The 16,329-nt window shown below is 40.7% G+C and overlaps 1 protein-coding gene across 1 annotated transcript in view; it reads right to left on the bottom strand.

Annotated features, from left to right (window-relative positions):
- LOC112460342 (cullin-3-B-like) overlaps window positions 1-16,329 on the bottom strand; it is a 124,766-nt gene that overhangs the window by 100,672 nt on the left and 7,765 nt on the right. The window contains exon 2 of the mRNA XM_025024987.1: window positions 7,045-7,127. Within this exon, the coding sequence (XP_024880755.1) occupies window positions 7,045-7,066 (22 nt within the window). The 5' untranslated portion in view covers window positions 7,067-7,127. The remainder of the gene's footprint in view (window positions 1-7,044; window positions 7,128-16,329) is intronic.

A 16,329-nucleotide genomic window follows, 5' to 3' on the forward strand; every position in this document is an offset into this window, starting at 1 on the left:
ATTGTGATTATTCCTGTCGTATAACTAAATAAAGTACAATACATTTCGCGTTTTCATATATCTATGTATTTTCTTCTTTTGTATATCAAATTTTGTTATAAGTTATCAGGTGCAAATTAATTCGATATAACTGCAACGGTACCGTCAGTGATAAACGCGATTGAGGAAAATTCAGCAAATAATCGAATGACATCTATTTGTATCTTATCAGGTTACGAATTTTTTATTCATGAAAACTATTTTTCGCGCGTGTTCCCGTGAAATCTGAACAAGCATGCGCAAGACTGTCATAAATTACTACTGTCATTCTACTGTCACAAATCACTCGATATATATCTGTAAATTTTATTTCAGCCTTATAGGTAATGCATCTATAAAAAGTGTCCAACAGTATCCAATGATCTTTAATGCGTTTCTCATGTCGTCCTGGCGAATGAAATATTTTTGAAGATACAAACCTAGATGTCTCCCTCGGAAATGCACGCATTTCTCCATATAGAATCGAACGCGCATGTTGAAGCGGCGCGTTTCTGACGGAGCGTATCGGGATGTAACGGCGTAAAAGTTATCGCGAACGCGCGGAACCTGCATGTCACGCTGGCATGCAGCTCTCTCGCGCGTCTGAGAACCGCATTGCTTGTAACCAGCCGCGACGAGGATGACGCTTTACACGAGCGCGCGCCTCGTAACGTTGCCACGCACGTTGCACACGGGCACGCTGCCATATGTAACACGCGTACGTACGAAAACGGCGTGACGAATGTGCATACGCGCGGGAGTCCTGCATCTCGCGTGTCCACGCGTGTGTGATTCTCCTGCACGCGACGCACGCGCGTATGTGCACCGCGCGAAACCGAGGTAACGATGTGCTGTGCCTGTCTACAAGCCTAACACGCGCCTCCAATAACGCAAATCTCCGGGATTACTTGTGCGGTTTACAACCACCGGCAATATGTATACGATCGAAGATCGCGTACACGACGTAGCCGTAAACAATGCGCGCGCCCGCGGGTCGTCTCATCCTCCCCACAGCGAATCTTAATCGCCAAGCCGGCGAGCCGAGTCGCGAGTAGGCGGTTGCGAAATTATTAATAGCCTCCGAACTGCAAGTAACTGATAATGATTTTCGCAAATTGTCGAGGATCGCAAATCGCCATCAAATCGCGTTCATGACGTCGCGTCGTAATTCTACTCACACGTACAGCTTCTTTTTTTTTGTTATCTTGCCACGATCTTCGATAGAAATCACTAATCACGTTATACGTACGAGTGTCATTAATGAACCGGATTAATATGACATATACTTGTGCAACGATTGAACACGGGCGCAACGATAAGATCGGAGAACGTCGCCGAACTTTCTCCGAGGATATAAACGGGTAAATTATTCATTTATATCGATGTCTCATAATTGGTGCGATGATTGGTCAGTAAAAGGAGCAGTTAACGCAATAACGATACTCAGCGGATATAGATAAATAATAATTGGTTCAAAACAGATATACTAACAATAAGATAGATGACCAGAACTTTAATAAATATATTTTTCACACATTGGATACTGTTACAAAAAACATTACATGTCTTCCAAACGTGATTTTGAAATTAATTAATTCAATAAGTAATAAAAAGATAAAATTTCTCAATCCTGTTTTTTGATTGTATAATTGTGAAAGGATATTTTTAGACTTTTACACAAAATTTCATGAATATATATCGAGATATATGTTAATTATTGTATACGCAGCAATTACAATCAACACCATATTCACAAATATTATGGTTGTCAGAAATTCCAAAGAAAACAAGATAGAGATAAGCTACAAATATTTCGATGTTTACTCACATCGTGGTCCCTTCTTTGCGACGCCTAATCTTACGTGACGAAACGATCGCGATAAATCACGATCGCCCTATCGGAGTTTAATTTTTTCTGCCCCCCCCCCCCCCCCCCCATCTTCCCCCACCCCCGCCTGGCGCTCGTCTGCCTAATCACGAAATTATATCTGACAGCTCAAATAAGTTAATCCGGCCATCGAGATACACTCGCGCTTCTCAGAAAAACAGATCAACAAGAAAGCGCCGCGGTGGCAGGCCGCCGATTTGCGTCATGTGCGCGATGCGCGAACAATTGCGGGAAGGAAGGAGAAAGAGAGAACGACGCGAGATCGACCCTGAACGTACCGCGACACGTGCTCTCGCACATGTCGAACGACGAAATTCGGAGCGACGACACGGCTGACGTAGAGCATTATTAGTTCTCCGTACACAGACGTCAACGCAATAGTTATCTTCTAAGAAAAAAATCGATTTGTCACGTGATTTCTTTCTGCATTAACTTGTCTTACATTCACCTAATGCATTGCGTAATTCAGAGTTTATTAGCAGTAATAAGGATTGTTATCGCCACGGCTGTTACCTTTTAAAATGTTAACGAAAAAGTCAGGACCGGCCTTAGGTATTACACGTTTCGTGGAGTTAACGAAATAAAATTAATAAAAAAAAATTAATAAAATAAAGTATAAAAAAATTTATGTCAGATTTTATTAAAACCTCGCAATAAAATGAAAAGCCAATAACGGAGGTAAGATCTCTGTGACTTTACTTCTGGTTCATTTACCGACTTGTTATTTTTATTAATTATTTTCATACACACGCGCATCGATTTGTGTGTAGAAATGAATGAGCTTATCCCAGTTCGAAGGCGCTCGTTTATCACAGATAGATGCGTAAACAGGGAACAAAAATGAAGTGAAGAAATAACGGCAGATATATACGAGAGCGATGACAAACAGAAGGCCAGATATTCGGCGAGGATTGACAACATCGTTTATTTATTCAGCCTGAAGACTATCGCGTGCGCATCTTAAGCCGGATTCAGATCGAATGAACGAGCGCGAACAACCGCGAATGAACAACTTACTTGAATGAGTACGCACTCATTGAAACAAGTTGTTCGTTACGTATATTAAGCTATCTAAGCTAAATTATCAGAACACAAAAAATTTTATATGGAATTAATTTGCTAATTATTATTTGCTATTTTTCGCTTTTAAAAGTAATTTTTTTGCTCCAGCTATTAAAAATTTACAAAGGGCTGGATAGCTTAATATACCTTTGTTCATTCGTCTTTGCTCGTATTCACTTACTTGGTCTGGATCCAGGTTAAGAGGTCTTTTCACGCCAAGACAATACTCGCGAATGGATATTTTTAAACTTTATCTTCCCTTCTAACTCTTATGAAAAATTCGACTATACGATAATATACATTCAACGCGCAGCTTCTCTTTCATTCAGAAAAATAAATCTTATTGTTAGTAAGCATTATCTCCGTTTAAGGCGTCAGTAAGTGTCGACAGTTTAACGAATCCTACAGATAAGAGAAAAAAGAATGAACTCGTCTCAATCAATCATTGTTCTACGGATATTGTGCTCGGAACGGATAGGCATCGTTTCCATGTCGGCAGTGAGAAGTTACGCGAGGCGGTTTACTCTAGATAAGATTACGGGCTCATTGTTGTTTACGTGTCATCATTGTAACTACATGACAGGAGGATGTGTGGGATCGTGACACCATGATTCGCTCGTTCTTGGTTATTAAGTGTAACCCGATACACTCTACACTCGCGATAAAAGCCTATTCAGATATTTATGCCGTTAATGATCACGCCATCGATACCGCAAAATTGTTTCCTATTTTTAAATAGGAATTATATGAAATAGTTCATTAATTGTTTTTTTTTTATTTCAAATATATAAATCGCATAAAGCTATAATGTTTGCTATAAAGAATATTTTACAATCACTGCATAGTTTAATAGCGTACTCTAAAGATATAAAATAATCGAAATTGATATCGTGTATCACAATAATATCGTGCAGAATTCGCACGTGATTACATGAGTACCAATCATGTCATCTGTCGATGTCTACATCTCAGTGGCAATTAATATATCTCACATATTTCTTGTCAGAATTATTTTTAATAACGCACATTAAGAATTATATATATTCCAAGTATTTCAATATAATAGCAACTGATGAATTTTAAGATAATCTATATAAATGATTTTATTCCCCATTATAAAATATTTAATGTTCACTGTGCTTAATTTTAAATGACATAAAATTAAGTTATTAATAAATGGAATAATTTACGAATACTGCTTTCTTTCCTACCTTAGCTTATTTCTATAATACTTAATCTTGGAAAAATATATTAAAAGACTAAATGCGCACATACAGATCTCAAATTACATTCAAAAGATATTTAGGAAGAGAAAAGAAAAGAAAATAATACACTAAATATTAATACCTTTTTCTTACTGTGTTTTATAAAATTATTAATTTTTATCTCACATAAATACAATGTTTTGAAGTACCTTGAAATATTCAGTCTTTGTTGTCCATGAGATATGAGAAAGAACACTGTGTATGAGAACTTAAAACTTTATATTTCACAAATATATCAATATTTTACTTATCATAGTTATTTTATTTCCTTTTTTTTATCTTTATTTTTTATTATATATTTTAGGTATAGAAATCATTTTTATTTTGCAAATTGATACGGTCACCGTTTATCACTTTTTGCCGAGCTTACTCTATAAAATATTTCTTATTTTTTTATGCTTGCAAAAACAGCAACTCGCACTATAAATTTCAAGCTACCGGAATACCCTGTAATTATTATTCTATGATATAATAATGACATGTTAAACGATAAGTTTACGTAATGAGTTCTATTTTATGAATTTTGTATGTACGCGAGTCCACCTTCATACAAATCGATGAGTAATCCAAGATTAAATATTCCAAGATTAAATATAAATTCCAATCTATTCCAGCTCATCCGCTTTAAGGTAACGGATCTAGAAAAGATTACATATTTATCCACAATTTATTCTTATATCTTAATCTTTTTTTTTCCCTCGAAATATATAGTATAGGATATAAAATTATTATTAAACAAAGATATCCCTTCCGATAAGTGATCGTCGCGCCTCAACGCGCTTACAAGTCGTATATAGAAGAGTTAACTATATCAGGTTGTGATAATCGCTAATTACAGGAAGGAAACAGGGAACGATAGCATTTGACAGCCTCCAGTACTTGTCGTGATCGCGTTTCGAAGGCTAATACGACGGAGTGGGTCGCGTCATTACCTGTCAATTCAAATTCTCGCCGCACAAATGACAACAATATAACTGCAATGGGCACAAGTATAGTACGCCGCACCCCGCGAGTAACAGTATGCCGTGCACACGTACTGGAAACGCACAAAAAAAATAGAAGCACCGAGCAGCCTGCCAGCCGGGTCTCCGTCGTTACAAAATATTCTATCGACGATATTTAACTATATGATTAAATACCGAATATCCTTTCTCCTTTATACTTCAAGCAAGCTTCGATAAACGAGGTATTTCGCATGCTAAAAATTCTAACGTTCATCCAAAGAATAAAATTGAATTTTATTTTGACGAAAAAGATACTCGCATAAGATTATTTTATTATTCTTTGCAAATTTTTATGTTATGAAATTAGTAAAATTGTATGAAAATAATAATTGTAAAATTAAGAATTTCTTATTAAATCTTTTCAATAAAAGAAGAAAGTAAAATTCAATTAAAAGAACTTAACAATTAATTTTTTTAATTTACTAGAATCGTGTACCTGGAAAGAAATAATAATAATAAATCAATTTTAATTTTCCAATTATACCAAATTATAGGAGATAAATTTTATTCCTCATATTGAGATCTACTTAATACTGAATTTATTACCTTTTTTAAGTAAAATAATTAAGCAATCATTCAAATGCATTTTTAAAAAGATAAATTTCGATGCGTGATTTCCATACGATACCATTGGCCTTTAATCGTTTATAACTCGAAAATTATTACGGTATCGTCAGACACCATATCAATATCAGATTGAGATTTTCGAACTTTAATCAATTTCTAGAATACGCTATTAACACACCCATATCAAGTAGATTAGCACTCGATCGGGCATTGCCTGTCGACCGTAGAGAGTGAAATTGAGCAACGCGGCAACGCTACGCGCACTCGAATTCTCTTCATGCGCTCGGCCGACTCTTCTCTCATCGTTAATTTCTTTCTTCTCTCCGCGCCGCCGGCCGCGACTAATTAAACCGCAGAAGCTAATCGCGGAGGCTGAGAAGGCATGGAACTGCGTCGCGTGGCAAAATACGTCGCCATCAACATCGCCGCGATTCTCTCGCTCTCTCGGCGTCTTGCGTTTAGCTCTGGCGTTTCGCAACGCGATAACGCATCTGCGTGACGAACACTTCCATCGTGGGTTTCGCTGACCGCGATGTGCCGCTCGCCGGACATCGCGGAGCCGTCGTATTAATAATCTAAAGTCGCGTGCACATCGCGACCGGCGAGATGAACTTATGTTTGTAACGATGCAATCATTCACTCCTTAACGTCTGGCGACGCGACACTTTTTTTTCTCAACTCTTGATAAGTGTTTCGAAATGTGTTCTTTATATAATTATCACATTGAAAAAATTAAGATTATCATATATCCGTCAGTATATATCATCTCGTATACAAAAAATCACAGGAAATGCAAAACATTTGTACAATCATGAATCTCGCTCGTGTAAAATATGCGCACGATTGCTAGAGCCCAGATTTCATTGCGGCTTAAGTGCGAATTTTGCGACAAGTGAGCTTTTGACATTTCACATTTACATAATCAAACGATGGCTTAAAATAGAACTTGTATTCTGATGTGCTGAATTTTTGTTGTAAATCAAAAGGATAAAACGTGAAATCGTCCTATTGGAATCTGTTATTCAAGTACGTAAATGCATAAATCGGTCTGAGATCACCGCGTTCAATAGTCAGCCGCGTTAAAGGTAAAATACAAACATATGTAACTCTATAAGAATCGATAAATCTTAGCGCACAAGTGTGTACGTGGCTTCATGAACCGTTCGTTCCGTTTGACGTTCATTGAGGGTCCTTCGCGCGTTCGCAAGTAGAGAATGGAAGCGCAACTTTTTCTACTTACCTGTCTGCCGTTTAAGCTGCATGCGTTTTAAGAGGCCATTTCAAGTCACTCCCCAGCAATCGATAAACCAACCGGTCATATACCTGTGTGGGCAAAGTAGACACTTACTACATATTCTCTTGTAACCCAAAAAACACATTTGATTACAAATCTCATAATATTATAGCCATCCATGCGATTAATAAGCATCGTACATCATGTACGTGATTATTATCGCTGTATTTATTCAAGAGTGTATCCATGTCCATGATGATCTACGTATAGATTGTGACAGTGCAATCCTAATCAAAAGATATCTAACACTTTTCAGAAAAAACAAAATGTTGATGAACTTTTGATTTTTTATATCTTAAAGTGTAGAGATAGAGAGAGAAGGAGAGATGTGATGAAAGAAAATCTCTTTTGATAAGTAGTAACGTAAATATGTTTCTTATCAATGTTCAATTTCGCGAATATTTCAAACACACCTCGCATTCGATCCGCCTCAACTCTGAAAATTAAGAGTTTTTGCGAAAGGACATGCGAAAGGAAACGATAGTACTCCACCCACGCGATTGGATTGCGACGCATGCTTGCAAGATGCAAAGAACGCGAATGAGAGGGAGAGAGAGAGAGAGAGAGAGAGAGAGGGAAAAGAGAAAGCAAGAAGAAACGAACGGGTACAACCCGAGCGAGTATACGAGATTCAACAAGTGCACTCGCGACAGTGGATGAGTCATCGAGAGAAATACAAACGGAGGAATAAAATATTGGGCGCGTGGGTCCAGCCGAATATGGGGAAAAAAAAGTCGTGCGTGATTCAACGCCTGCATAACTGAGAAATCCGATTCCGCGACGTAAACAACCAAAAGGTAAATAAAGATATAAACGCATTGATACCAATGCGTCGCGACGTTCGACGCGTATGACACACGCTTTATCATTACACGCAGTAAAAAAAGACGCTTTGCAACACTTCAGTTAGCCAGGCAGAGGCGCAGAAGATGAAGATTAAACGGGATCAAGATGAAACCTTCGCCCGCGAAAAAATTTAATTATCTCGACGTGACAAAGATGCGTCCTTGGTAAAAAAAAAGGGGGAAGAAAAAATTGGAATATCTTTATATCATCATTAGTTTTCTTGCTGAGAATAAGAGCGATTTTTTAAATATATGTAAATATCCGGATTAACAATACAATACAAAATGGAATATAATAATGACGTGTGTAAGAAGAAATCATATATTTATTTAGTCACAGATACGATGAAACGATCAATTCGCACGGCGCCTTGTTTTGACATCGAAGTCGATAGTTATGAAGTCGTGTATCATCGAAAACTGAAAGATTTCAGTAAGTTAAGCATTATCAGGGCAAACAGATAAAATTGGATCAGTTAATTCTAAAAGTGCAACGCGCTTTCGAAACGACTACATTCCGGCGCGTGAAACGCCGTTAAGATGGTCTTCGACGACAACGTAACATGACAATGCGCTTCTTGACTGATAGCGTCGCACGCGAGTCACACCGGACATACAAGGTGTCCCAGAATTACTACACTTTCACTTCTGCTTCTATCCAAGAAATTAAAGTAAGAAGAACGATGACTATTTCCAACACACTTATAAAATACGATATATTATTTTGTTTCTAAAAACTTATTTATAACTACATTAATTAATAATACAATATATGAAGAGAACATCAATTTATTATACAATTCTAAATAAATTATGTTTAAAGTACAGAATTTTACTTAGCCGCTTCAGCTGTGTCTGTAACTCATTTCTTTTAATTTCGTGGGTTAATTTGTTTTTGCATAATACGCCAATTAAAAAGCAGATATATTACTACCATTCTTTGAACGCTGCGCGAGACAACGACTTTCGACCCATAGGAATTCCTTAAGGACGCTGCCGAGACCGACAGGTGCGCGCAACAGTCTTGTACAAGAAAGACAGAAGAAAGGAGAGAAAGAAGGAAATTCGTTACACCTGCGTGTTGCCGCTTCAAGGTTCTCGTCGACGTGAAAGTGTCACGCTCAGGTCATGCAATTTGGTCTAACATGACGCGCCGATGTAAACGGTAGCAATAATAACGCTCCGTCGACGCCGCTTACGTAAGAACGAACGCTCGAGGAAGCTCGTCTTATCTTCGCGTACGTCAGAAGTCCAGACACGACGTCGGCCACGCCGCCACGAACTCTTAATACGGACATTCCGGGGACAGCGGAAATTCCACGGATATTTCCATTTCACCGCGGAAGCTGCATATCCATGCCACCCTCCTGGCAGCCCCACGAGCCTCGCGATCCTTTCTGTCACATCTCGAATGAGTCTGACAAATCATTCGGATACATATAACGCGAGAAACTATCCGAACCATCGACATCATCTATACGTTGGATCTCGGAAGTTGATTGAACTTGAGTCTTGCTATATTATTATGTGATAAATCAAGATAATCGATCTCATCTACTTATTATTCATAGTGAATGAAATCGATAGTCGGAAAGAGCACGTTTGAGAGACAGATAAATATCAGCATGCCAAATTAAACGTCAGAAATATAACAGCGCTAAAAGACTTTCGATTTCCGATCATTTTCACGACCTCGAGTTTCGCCGTCATTAAATTTTAATTTCTATAATAGCTGGAGGATAGCGCAGAACATATGATCGAAGTTATTTTAGTTACTTATTTAATGTTCATGAAATCAAATTGAAAATTGATATGACAACTTCCTGCTACCTAATATTAACCTAATATTAATCGCCTAAGTGATAGTCGATAGCCTAAGCAAGATTTTATTCCTGTAACATCAAGTGGATGTTACAGGAATAAAATCGTGAAAATTCTCTCAAATTCGACTATCTGCGATAATTGCTAATTAAATTTGACGTCATATTCCATCAAAAACTTATACACAAACACACACACACACACACGTTCCGAGATCTCTTCACAACATTCCGAAGCAAAGAAATCTAAACTAGAAACTTTCTGTAGTTGTTATCACTGATTCATGGAACTTCCGTACGCGGTTGTTTGAGCCAGTTCGTGTTTCTATGCGTGATAGGCTTTTCACGTTATCACATACGCGATTCGCTTCCGGGAGAATCTCGAGAGAAGTATCGTCATTCGAGCATAGAGGCAATCATGCGTGGCCGTATAATCGCCAGGAATATTGCCGTTACGTCGAACCACATAAGTCCTCCGACTTGAAATGAGAGGTCGCCTGATAACCGTCTGACGATTATACATTATATATATAGACGATATTGTAACGATGTGATACATGTATATCTTTCTTTCTAAAAATGTGAAAGTATCATTCCGCTTGCATCATAATCCTTTCTCTCTTCTCTCCTTTCTCCTCGCAATACGTATCACCGTGCGAAGAGTAGAGAAGGGCGCAAGATATGAGAAACGTAAATGACAATAGAAATTAATTTCTAAATTTAATTTTTTTTTTAATTTCCACGACCGATGCACGAAACGTCCTCGTCACAGTATCAGAAATACCGTGACACCGACGGCGACATTTCGATGAATCGGCATGGCCGATAAATCCAGCCGGCAACGACGACTTTTCCGCCAGCTCTGACCTCCTGCACGCGCATGCGATCTCGCTTTTGCGATCGGATTTCTGCTGCGCCTCGCTCGCTCGTTTCACAATATTGCGTCGCGTCGTTATTTGCCGCGTGCGTGCTATACCAAACATTTGATGAAATCCATTTCGCAAACGAACCGTTCGCTGCCTTTTCAAGCGAAAAAGGATCTGCTCGGTGGAAAATGCAAGACTATAAAATATTCCAAGCATCAAGATAAAGGTGCGCGAGAACTCGATATTTCGCGTCGTATGAATATTTCAGTAAAGGAAAGAAAAACACTAGAATCCGTTCGCGCGTTTCCAGGGTTTTCATTGTGTGCGTTTGGGCTTAGTGCAGTCAGTATTTTTCAGTGAAACCCCTCTCTTTCGCCTTGAGAACTTGGAAGGGCGCAGATGCATCCTTGTCGTTGCATTCCGCTGCATGACCCTCTTGGCTCCGCATCGCTCACCGAGGCGTTCATATCGAACGGGGGGATACCTCGTCGGGCCGAGGCTATTCGCCTGTTCTATTAAGTGCTCCGAGAACGCCGTCCTTCCCCATCCGCGCGCGCCGGCTGGTCGCGATCGAGGCGTTAATGAAATCCTCGCGGCACGGTTAACACAGTGACCTTAAGTAAAACGTCCTCGCTCGCCGTTGCGCCTTTGACCCGCACTGCAAACGGCGCCGAGCGCTCGGCTCCCTCAAAGGGAAAGAAGAAAAGAAAGAGCGAGAACGTCGATAGCACTCCCCGGCTTCCCGGAGCATACATCGAGAATGACGAAGGCTGTTTCGTTGAAATTTAGTAAAATTTAGTACCCCCCGTGAAAAGAAACAGTTAACGTGAATCTTAGAAGAGAGATTATGCTTGTCGCTTGAGGTACAATAATCGTGTCATATTTAAGTTTTATATTTCATTTTCGTTATATATCCCGACACGCGTGAGTTTTGATGACGGAAATGTAGACCGTACGAAATATGATTCGACGTTCTTCTCGCGATGCTCTTCAGCGTTTTTGTGCGCTAGAGAATGCCGCGACACGTCGACGTCGGTGACGCATTCGCGCGATATAGACGAATTCTGTTTGACACCGCGTATTTCCTGTACGCAATCCATAAGTATTGCAGCAACACGCCGCGAGAACGGAAGAAAGTGAAAAATTTGACGTGGGTAAATGAAAATTATATAATTTAAACTGAGAAACCAATGGTCGTTCCAGGAAAAAGCAACGATTAAGGCGGAATTTATAAGTGCCCAAATACTGCAGTTCTATTCCATGAAAAATAAAAAATATACCATATGGACGGGGCAGTCCTTCATCGTTTCTCTCCATCTCCGTTTCTCCGTCTCTCTTTCCCTTCCTTCTCTCTCTTGTTCTTTTTTACGACCGATCCTCCTCATGGTGAATGCGTGTGCGTGACTACCATGTGACGAAGCGGATTCATAGTAGTGTGCCCCGATGGAATACCCTACGGAGTGACGTTGGGAAAAGAAGGAGCAAGCCGGAATCACCTTAGGAGGAAGCGAGGAAGAGAGAGGCCGATGGCTCGGCGGCATATAGCGAGCGGCGAAGGAGAATAGCAGGGCGAAACGTGGTGGTGAAGCAGTTCGTGGAATGTCTCGTCATCTCGGGGGAACAACAATCCGGGCTTCTCCGGAACTCCGGCGGGGGAACAGGCCTGAGATCTCCACACTGCATCCAACTGGTTGCTGCCCGCCTCCGTTCGTTCGCTCGTCCGCCTGCTGCTTACTTCGAGTTTGCTATTGCCGACTTGGCATCCAATGCGGTGTCCTTAGGTTGGCGAACGTCGCTGGCGATCGTAATAGTCAAACCTTCTCTCTCTTCTCTTTTCCTTACTGCACTACTACTAAGCTTTGTTACTTCTGAGTAGAGAAATCTCTGCCTTGATGCACTACAACGTGTGAAGATTATTTCGATGCCGGTTCAGTTCCAAAAATCTCTACTGAAAGTTACAAGTGTAGCGAGTTTCTTGTGGTAAAAGTTAACAGTTGATTTTTCCGAACAGAATTATAAAGACGTGGATTATTTGTGCATTATAAATAATTAGAAATGATAATGTACAGATACAACTGCCCCTGTTAATGGCCTCTTTCCTCAGGTAACTTCGTGAAAAAATTAGTTTAATTAAAATATTTGTGTATAATAAGTTGTCGGTGACAAAGTGGCGAGTAAAAGAGCGAATGGACCACAGCGAATAATTGAGAAAAAAGTGGAGAAAAAAATATTACTTGGGAAACATCTATTCTGAGTTTATTACAATATATCTATATATTAATTTGATCTATAGTTACGGTTTTAAAAATAAACTTTACGTTTATTTTTATTAAATCTGATCAGAGACACATATTCTTCGTATTATAATATCCCACGTATTATAATATTCTTCGTATTATATAAGCCCACGTATACGAGAAAAATGTGTACTAAATAAGAAGGTCAAAAGGAAAGAATAAAAAACGTTCATGTGTTGAAGTGTGAAAATGTGACCCGGAATAGGTCATGCGCGTAAAGTTTCATTTTTTGACGCACTCCATTTTTTTCAAGCTAAATATATAATGGAATAAAAATTCACGGAAAGTAACATTATTGAAGTTCCATGCAATAAAAACGATTAATGTCAAAGTGCATATCTAAATCCACTTTGCCCTCAAAATGAATATATTAATTTAACATATTATCGCGTGACGTTCCTTCTTCCACTCATCAGTTCGTTGCTCCTTCTGGAATTTCTCTTTCTTTCTCTATTTCATATTTCTATTATTATTTTATTTTGTTCCGCGATTAATATCGCATCGCCGATAACGCATCGCACCCCGCCGATTACGGAGCGGGTGGGTAAATGGCTCGATTGTTATACGAATCGGTGATACCATGAATGAAGTTCGTTAAATGCTTTTCGCGAAAACAGGCTGGCGAGAGAGCCAGAGCTGGTGGTGTATCGGAATGTATTCCGCTAATCGCGTATCATTCGTAGCGCCGAACTCGCGCTAATAGCACCGCTCACAACCGCCGCAATTTGTATTCTTTCGCCTTAATTACCGGGCTCTCGCGATAACAACCGTTCGCCCTGGGCGGGCACACGTTGCGCGCCTCGTGCCAATTAGCCTGCCTTTGTTGTCGCTCAATAATAATCACGTCGGCCGGCCGCGCTCGAAAGGGCCGTTCGCATCGGTGCAATTCGCTGCACCCTAAAGACCGGCCGATTGACGCTCCATAACGGACCGATAAATTCATAGTCAGATTTGTATTTGTAGGTATTGTATATCCGCATTTCGTTATCCTGTCACGCCCGTTCCACAACGGGACGCGCTACAAGATCTGACTGAAGCGCGATCCGCAAACACAATCGGGTCAAGTCCACTTTTGACAAAATTCGATTCGTTCCGCTTTTTTTTTTTACCTCAACATTCGTACGCCAAAATCCCGTTTGCCACTCGTGCTTTCGACATTTCAATCGCGCGTACGTGACTATCAGAAAAATCGCGGCGTGCTATTTTTCGAAAACAAATGCATCGGAAATCTACATATATATACGTTATAAGGGCTTTATTTAAAATCATAAAGGATCGTATGTGTTTCAATATGTTCTTTCATGTCCCAGTTGTTTGTTACTGAATAACATTTTATCCAGATATATACGTATAAGCGTGAAAGCGGATTTGACTCAATTTTATATATGCCGTCTTCTTCCTACGTCCAGTTAACAAAAGTAACTTGTTGCACACACGATATTGCGCAGTCGATGATCGCCCACGATTATGAGGCGCGTGTGCGTGAGAACGGCGACGGTGTTGCGTTTCAGATACGATCGATGCAAACGTTCGTAAAGTGTGGCGGAGACCGGAGACTCTTTCATGCTCCGCGCGACGGAATCGTTAATTATACCTCCGACTGATTGTCCTTGAATGACGAATCGCCATAACTGTGTATCGTATTAACCGCTAATTGCAACGGAGGTCAAACGAAAATTCACAGATGGTATCGCCGGATCGCGCACCTCCCAATAATTTCGTAACGCGAATACCGTTAGGCACTGACGGAATAACACGTGATTTATAAGTGCGAACGCAATCGCGGAATGTCAGTCTTAAAATTCATAGCGCACTCCATGTAACGTTCTTTAACATCTGAAAAATATGAATATAAATACATACGCTTCTAAATATACATCTGTTTTCATACAGTTATACAAGATTTCTAAAACATTTTTTCTTCTTAGCATATGACTTCACAAGGTTTCATGTGCTATTCCGCAAATAGCAGTCCGTATAAATACTCGGAACATTTTAACGGGTAACAGAAAATCCGACCTAAAAAATTTTTTTAGAGTTCGTGTTATTCTTTGTGCGTGCCCTTTGAAAACTTTCCTCGGGGAGTTTGGTTCCTCGAAGACCAGCTGTCCTTCCGGGTGAGAGATTTGTACGTAGTTGGCAGATAACAGCGGGGTCTCTCTCTTCCCGGTGCGAGCCTCGGAGTCTCGGAACGGGAACGATGAAACATAACCGTGACGGCGGTAAAGACGGAGGAAGAGAGACCCCGCGTGCCCTTGGCTGTTAGCGATTCGGAATAGATAAGGCATATTATCGCGCAAGATCCCCGTCTTTCTTATTCGTCTGGGGCGAGGCGCCCCTCTATTTTCACGGCTTTATTTATAGCATTTTGTTTGGGTGCCGTCGCCAAACGCCAAAGCGACTGAATATCTCAAAAAGCACGTTCTAATCCGCCAAACGACGCTTGGCTTGCCGGCCGCAAAAGTGGCACCCGACGATGATTAAAAATTGGAAATCGGCCGCAGTCGCTAATCTCGGCGTTTGAATGGAGTCTCGCGGCGGAGGGAGGAGCCAGGCGTTTTACAAACAGGTAACGTTACACCGCAATGCGCACCGCGGAAACAGGTGCATCGAGATTGTACGGGCGGTTGTAAATGTAGGCAAATGGAGAAACGTGAATTGATCAGGAAGAAAGGAGCTCTCGAACGATCGCGATTGATTTATCTCCGTTTCTTGCGAAACGGTGCAAGTTTGACGAAGCACTCGGCTAACTCAAAGAACGATCAACTCTTCGATTAGCGATCCTTAGCTTGCACGAGAAAGAAAAAGAGAGAAAGAGAATTGGTAGGTAATTGTTTATTCAAACTCTTTGACCAATCGTCGACTATTCGACGAACGGCTCCAAAAATAGGAAAGAAAATACAAAGCAAAACCCAAGGATCTATAAACCAGGGTCTCGGCGCTCACGTCGATCGTGATTTCGCGGTAGATTTTCCATTTCGCGCGCGGTTCCGCCGTTGACGACGGCAAGGCCACGGTTAAAACCCTCATTATCGTCTTCCAATATGACGTGTAACGCACCGATTCTCCGTGGTGCTCATACACGTAAGACGTAAGAGAAGGCGCGCCGCACGGGGCATATCTGCGTCCCTGAGGAGAGCCTCGTATCTCGTATCTGAACTCTCTTCTCCCGCTTCATCTCTATCCCTCTCTCGGTCTCTCTCCCTCGCTCTCTCGGGGTCGCTTGGGCTTTCTCATATTTACTCGCCCCGTCCCTTCGTCCCTCACGCTCCCTGGTGCTAACTCCCTACTAGAGGATCGTGCGCCGATCCCGTCTCCCCTACTACCATCTACCATCGCGTCGACGGCCCTCAGTGCGCGTTCGATACACGGAATCGCCTCGTGGTTCTCGGAAGGCAGTAGA

The sequence above is a fragment of the Temnothorax curvispinosus genome, unplaced genomic scaffold (assembly GCF_003070985.1).
Source record: "Temnothorax curvispinosus isolate PA1 unplaced genomic scaffold, ASM307098v1 QBEX01010452.1, whole genome shotgun sequence".
NCBI classification, from domain to species: Eukaryota; Metazoa; Arthropoda; class Insecta; order Hymenoptera; family Formicidae; genus Temnothorax; species Temnothorax curvispinosus.